Consider the following 7,768-nt stretch of genomic DNA (forward strand, 5'->3'; position numbering starts at 1 on the left):
TAATTCCGAGCGAAGCTAGAGCATTAGATACAGGTTTATACGAAACCAATAACTTTTTTTTTAAAGCATGTATTTTTATTAAAAAATTATTAAATATTACAAATAATTAATTGAGAATCCAATTACTAAAACGAGCTATGAGTTTGATGGCAAAGTCAGAACCTGAACCTCGAATTCTTGCTCCGCCTCTGCTGAAAAAATGTTTTAATACTATATTATTTATATTAGGGATATGCTCATATATACCATTTCACATGTGACAAATTAAATATTCTATTTATATCGTTTCACATGTAACAAACAGTGCTTTTATTTCTTCTCTTCTATACACTTTTTTTCCCTTTTTGGAAGATTGTCCTGGATTAAAGTCTTGTGTTCTCATTTAATATATCATTTTCAAGAGAAAAAAAAAAGAAACCACACGACAAGCATGAAGTTATATCGTGGCATGTATAGGTTTATTGATGTAATATAAAAACTAAATCATATTGTTGTCTCTTGTCTATATATTGCTTAATAAAGGCAAAAACACGTGTGCACTAGATTAAGACCACCTATATATTCTCAGTCTTGAATTTTTTTCACATTTTTAATATTTTTTTATATTAATTTGATTAAGCAAGAAATACTTTTCCGGTAAAGTAAAACGAGAGGTAGTTGATCCTTTCTTAGGGTTTCATGGAATTCAACGTGCCAAGAAAAATATCTAGTTTTAAAACGAGGGGTGTCTGAGTCACTTTACGCGCACCTCAACTACTACGAGGTACCTGTTAGACCAAAATCAGCTAATGCATTAACTAATAATCTGATTACAACAACAACAACAACAACAACAACAACCCAGTATAATCCCACTTTGTGGGGTCTGGGGAGGGTAGTGTGTACGCAGACTAATAATCTGATTATACGATGGAAAAATTCATTATTTAAATTTAAAGTGCTTCGAATGTGTGTGAAATGCTAATTAAATTTGTCTTTTTAGATAAATTTTGTTAGTACATAGGATTAACAGTATATGTGTGTGTGTATATATATATATATATATATATATATATATATATATATATATATATATAACCATTTTATCTTGGCCAAATTAGAGAGAGAAAAAGAAAACTAAGGATTATTAGCAAGTACACTTTATCCTAATCAAAGAAAATGTTAAACCCTATGCATGAGAAGTTTTGAGAAATAAATTATTCCCTTCTAGAAATAATTAAGAAGATAGTATTTTTTTTAATTCATTATGAAAAGAGAAAAGATTTCATAATTAAGAGAATTTATCATTCTTTGCGATAACAAAGAATTTTAATAGAAAGTAAGAACTAAAAATTTGAGTTAATTAACGAATGTGGTTTGTTACGTTATTGGAAAAAAAATATCAACAACCAAAACACAGTAAAATTCTATTTTACTCCTCCCATCTCAATTTATGTGACGACATCTGACCGGGAACTAAATTCGAAAAGAAACAAAAATTTTGAAATTTTTAATTTAAAATAATTAAGCCGTAAAAATTTATGTAACTATAAATCATCTCATTAAAATTAAAATAAAAATATAAAAATAAATTATTCTTAAAATATAAAAAGTGTTTTTTTTAACGGACTAAAAAGGAAAAGCGTCACATAAAATAGACTGAATATTTAGGGTTGGTTTAGGACTGATAATATTTTTTTTGCAGTATTAAAACAAGGGTGTTTTTGGTTCTCTAAACATGCAACAACCATAATTATGTTGTCAAACTCTAAAAGAAATTGGAAATAAATTATTGCCATAAACATATTTTAGAAAAGTCATTGACAATTGCTTTAGGTGAGAGCTCTTCTTATTAACTACTTGAAGCTTGTCCATTTTGACCAATTAAAACTTTCATAATGTGAAAACATGTATTAATTAACAGTATGAAAGATGATTTATATACTTTAAATTAAATCATTTATCGCATTAATCACGACCTGATTAGTTTCATAGTATTGTTTGTTAAACCGTATGGAAAATATCTTGATAATGATTCCACGGTATGACACGAAATCAAAGTTGAAAATTCGAAGATAATTAATGTGTTTTGAAGAATAAAGAAAATTAGAGTACAAAATTTTATGAAAATTAAATGTCTGTATTTGTCTAATAGTGTTACATTTTCATTTATCTGATGTAAATTTTTAGTTGAAGTATTTAATAATAAATACTATTTAGGAGATTTACGATTTTCTCCTTAGCGGAAACGGATATATAGCAACTACGGTTTGCGTCACCAATAGTGAAAAATCATCATTAAGCGGATATATTGGAGGTGATTTGGACTAGTTTGGAATCAAAATTCGCAGTTAAAATCGAATTAAAAATTCTCTGCGATACAAGTATATCTCACACACAGCCACACAGGTATGCATGGATATACAAAGATACGCAATGGATACATATAAGATACACAAATAATACGCAGGGATAAACATTTCATTTTCTTCCATGTTTATCTTTTACTTCGTCTTTGACTCAAATTTCAATTCAAACCACATAAAATCTCTACGAAATCGTTCCAAAATCGAGATTCAACCTCCTTGAGATTTATCCAATTTATTCCACCAACACTCACTCAAAACAAATTCCAATTTCAAAAATTCAAATTTTTGAACCCAAAGCTTAAACAAATTTCAATGGTTGTCCACAACATTTTAGCTCAAATTACAGCTAAAACTTTCCAAAAAAATTAGCTGGAAACAAACAATTCTACATGCCGTGAAGGCTCCAGTTGGGATCTTTGTTATATAAATTGCTGTGTAAAACATATGAAAGATTGGATTTCAATTGTACTTATTAATAAATGTAGATTTGGTTCTATGTGTATTTTTTCGGGCGAAGTGTAGCAATAGCCACTTTTACGCTCGCTATTTAAAAAATATTCACAATTTATAATGTATTTAAAGATTAGCTCATTCACCCAAACTTTCAGGACTAAATATCCTGAATCTAAAATATATCCGCAATTTATAATATATTTAAAATATAATCATGTCTTGAAATTTGAGCGAAATTGACTAATTTTCAAATATATTGTAAACTGTGGGTATATTTGCTAGAAATTAGTTTGGCCCGATCTTAGAAGGTTCCTTTGTTAATTCCATATTTGCATTTTGTTTCCTTCGTTAGAATTAGGGGTGTCGATGGTTTGGTTCGGTCGGTTATTTTATAAAATTAGTACCATACTAATTTTTCGGTTATTCTATTATGTATAACCAAAATTAGACTTTTCGAAATCGTCTCAATCATGTCGGTTTCTCTTCGGTATCAGTACAGTTCGGTTAATTTTCGGTATTTTTTAAATATTATGTAAAATTCACCAGTAGAAGTAGAATTCAATAACATATGTTGTTTTATAGGATGTAACAAAGCTCTCTAGACATTTTAACTGTTTAAAGGATGATGAATTAAAAAAAATGAAAGATGGCTAGAGTATAGATCCATCAACTATTCTACAACAACGTAACAGAAACCAAGCAAAGGCAAAGAAAATATAAATCACACGAGTCGAAAGATATTAACCAAGCTAAGGCCTAAGACTCAAGAATAAAGTCTATAGAAGATTAAATATTCAAAAAGATAAATCTAAATCATATGAATAGAAACATATTCAATACATTGTAGTTTGCTACTGATAATTGCTAGAATGTTTTATGTCTTGCTAAGATAATTGATATAACTTAGTTTAAGCAGAAGTAGCATAATATGTTTTAGGAATTAGTATTTTGAGTCTAATTATTTGTTGTCTTGTAACAATTTTCGTAATTCCATGGCCCAACGAAAATTTAATGCATTATTAATTTTAAACTTACTATATGAATATATTTTTCATATGTAAAATTTATTCGGTATAGTTCGGTATTTTTTCGATTTATTTTTATAAAATAAAAAACCTACTTTAATTATCAGTGCGGTTATAAATTTATATAAAAACCTACGATTTTTTTAAAAGAAACCTAAAAATCGGTTCGATACGGTACGGTTCGGTCGGTTTTCGAATATTCATTGACACCCCTAGTTAGAATCAACCACAAGAAAGGGGCTTTAGACACTTTGTAATAAAAATAATATTTAGGCCTAAATTTAATAATATTTTATAAATGGGTTAATATTGGTAGTTTTTTCTCTTGGTTGCCAAACCAGATAGTTTTCTCCTTAAAAATGATAATCATTATCGTTAAGTAATTAAACTAATTAAAGTATGATATTATGCTACTTTTGATTTGGTTTCGACGTCTTCATATGTTTTTCTCAATTTCAGTTAAAGTTAATCAAATCAATTTTAGTGAACTAAACCAAAGAAAATTAAAAAAATCAAGTCAATTGATGTGGACTACCACTGCATGTATTACTTTTTAAGACAATAAATCTGTGCTATGGTCGGAATTTTATTTTATGTTTTTGTAAAGTCATCTAGTGTTTGTTACGAGAAAATCTTTTTTAAAGATAACATTCTTTAATTTCCACCAAAATGGGAGTAATAAATTCAGCCACTTATTAGAGAAAGTCGTTTTCTTTTACAATTATTTCAACACATATTAATATTATTTTTTAAACAAATGCTTCGCCATTATATCAATCTTATTAAAGTTTATTATTAAAATGTTACATAATTTGCAGACATTATCACCAATCAGGAAAATTATTTTTCACTTCCGAGCCAAACACTAGAGACGACGACAACAACAACAACAACAACAACAACAACAACAACAACAACAACAACAACAACAACAACAACCCAGTATAATCCCACTTAATGGGGTCTGGGGAGGGTAGTGTGTACGCAGACCTTACCCCTACCCTGAGGTAGAGAGGCTGTTTCCAAATAGACCCCGGCATCCTTCCCTCCAAGAACTTCCCACCTTGCTCTTGGGAGACTCGAACTCACAACCTCTTGGTTGGAAGTGGAGCCAAACACTAGAGAATAAGTAAAAATTAGTTATTTTCCTAAAAAAACATTCCCTTATACCAAAAAACACTAACATACTTATAATAATTTTCATAAACATTCGAATGATACACTATAGGGACCGACCAATAAAAATGACGATGTAATTGTAAATACTCCTTCATCTTTAATTAAAGATTTTGGATTTAGGCTTTCAGCATGAAATCGTCTTAAATTAAAAGCACATCCACTAGCTCTTGCTACCCCCCCCCCCCCCGCGTCACCCCTCCCTCGTTTCAATTTTCCTCAGCGAAGAAGAACGCTGAACAAAAACACGAAAAGTTGTTGCAGAACAAACACCCACTCTCAGCCGTAAGTCACCGTCTGAATATATAGTCCATAGTCCATACACACAAAACATTTTCCACGTGCTTTTTTATTGGAAATAATTTTAAAAAATAAATACCCAACTTGTATATTAAAAATAAAAAATAAAAATCACCCCACGTGTTTAAGTTCACTCTATCTTCCCACGTGTTTTTTGCAGTTTTCTTCCTATAATATATTCATCCTTCACCACCTTTTGTCTCTTCATTAACTTTAGTACCATACTACTACTACATTTCATATTTCTTGAAACATTTTTCTCTATTCCAATGGATTTTGAAGATGATCAAACTTCTCATTCTTCATGTTCTTCCTCTGATCATGATATTCTTGATAAAGAAAAGAATTTTAATCTTTCTTCATGTTCTATGAATGTTATTAAACCGTCGTTACATAACAAGAGGAGGACGGGAAGGAAGAAATTCAAGGAAACGCGACACCCCTTTTATAGAGGAGTAAGGAGAAGGAACGGGGACAAATGGGTGTGTGAAATACGTGAGCCGAATAAAAAGTCAAGAATCTGGCTAGGTACCTTCTCCACTCCTGAAATAGCAGCTAGGGCGCACGATGTTGCTGCCCTAGCTCTCCGGGGGACAAAAGCTTCCCTTAACTTCCCCGAATCGTCTTGGTCTCTCCCTAAAGCCCAATCTTCCTCCCCTCGCGACATTCAAATCGCGGCTCTTCAAGTTTCAAATAAAGAAGTTGTGTCCTCTCCCTTGAAACACACTACATCATATTTGGAGTTAGAAGAATCTTCTTGTTTTCAAAGCACAAACAATGATCAAGAGAATTCTTTAAAGGGTTATAATGATTCTTGTGAATTAATGGAGTTTGTGGATGAGGAGGCTATGTTTAACATGCCAATATTGATTGATAGTATGGCAGAAGGAATGCTTATGACTCCACCAGCTATGAAAAGAGGTTTTAATTGGGGTGATGTTGAGGAAAACGTCGAGTTCACTTTATGGAAAGATTGATTCACCGGACGAATAATTAAAATGTACTCTCTCTATCTGCTTAAGCTTTTAGATGAGAAGGTCACGCACTTCAACAGATATAATTTGATAAAATTGCAAATGTATCAACAACTTGGATATTTGTATTTAATTTAGGACTTCAAATTTTGAAAGAAGTTAACATATATCTGCAGTAATGTAAAACTTACTTAATACTAAAAGGATATTTAGTTTTTCTTGCATTTCTTCATATGTAGTGTTTTGGAGGAAGCTAAGGTTGACTTAGATATATCATACCATAGGGCTCTAGGAGACATATATAGAAGGATCATGCCCAAAATTGTGCATTAATAAAACCCCATTTGTGGTATAAATTATTTTTCTTCTTTGATTTTTTTTCAAATCTGAAGGTCTTGATTTTATGTCTCCTCCTCGTTGTACTAAATTTTCATGTTTAATAGACAAAGTAGGAGTCCATGCCAAACCTTGGCGTCCAAAAAGATGGAAACCAACGGGTAGCACGCGGAGTTGCCTTTTTCTGCGTGCTAGCGGTTGGTTTCCACCTTCTTCTTTTTTTGTAAAAATAGCACAGGCTAGTCAGTTTTCTAATAGGTTCACGCAGTTGGTTTCCACCTTCTTCGTTTTTTGTAAAAATAGCACAGGCTAGTCAGTTTTCTAATAGGTCATTCAAAAATAGCCAGCATTTGCAAAGTTATTGAAAAGTAGCTATTATTTTGCTGCAACATAGAAAGTTCCAGCATAATATACTGGAGATCGGTGCACCTGTGTATGAACTTCTAGCATATATAATATGCTGGAACTCCAACACGCGGAAAGTTCCACTATAATATACTGGAGATTGGAGCACATGTATATGAACTTCCAGCATATTATGTTGGATCAGTATATTATGCTGGAACTCCAGTATATTATGCTGGAAGTCCAGTATATTATACTGAAATTCCAGTAATATACTGGAGTTCCAGTATACTTATGCTGGAAGTCCAGTATATTATACTGGAGTTTCAGTATATTATACTAGAGTATTTTCCGGATTTTGAATAGTATTTTCATTCAAATTTATCTTTACATGAAAAGTGGCTAAATTTCAATTACTTTTGAAACTGTATCTATTTTTGAATGACCACTTATGAAACTGGCTATTTTTGTTTCCCTCCTTTCTTGGGAATCATGCATTAATTCTCATTATTACATAATACCGTAGCTATATGTATTACATATTTAACAGTTTGAAAGAAAATTTAGTAAATCATATAGACGGAAGTTGTTTCAGAAAACCTACAATCTCTTTGAATTCAAGCAGACCTAACAACCGATGTAGTACAATATAAGAAAAAAAAATTGATATAAATGATACTAATTACTAGTTGGAATTAAGTTTTTTAAACATATTGTTGTATATTTTACTTTAGGTCCAATTTTTTCTAGGAGTTTTTTCATACTAGAGGTGAATACGTACGATTCATATGAACAATCCCAACTTATTAAG

At 31.0% G+C, this 7,768-nt stretch overlaps 1 protein-coding gene across 1 annotated transcript; it reads left to right on the forward strand.

Annotated features, from left to right (window-relative positions):
* The first annotated feature begins 5,571 nt into the window (after positions 1 to 5,571).
* LOC104226697 (dehydration-responsive element-binding protein 1B-like) lies at positions 5,572 to 6,279 on the forward strand. The gene has a single exon (XM_009778727.2). It carries the CDS (start codon positions 5,572 to 5,574, stop codon positions 6,277 to 6,279), a length of 708 nt encoding a protein of 235 aa, XP_009777029.1.
* Positions 6,280 to 7,768: the final 1,489 nt, after the last annotated feature.

Source organism: Nicotiana sylvestris, chromosome 9, assembly GCF_000393655.2.
Source record: "Nicotiana sylvestris chromosome 9, ASM39365v2, whole genome shotgun sequence".
NCBI lineage: Eukaryota > Viridiplantae > Streptophyta > Magnoliopsida > Solanales > Solanaceae > Nicotiana > Nicotiana sylvestris.

What these genes read in the sequence shown, in the direction of transcription:
- LOC104226697 (XM_009778727.2), top strand. Translation starts at nt 5,572, where the DNA reads ATGGATTTTGAAGATGATCAAACTTCTCATTCTTCATGTTCTTCCTCT.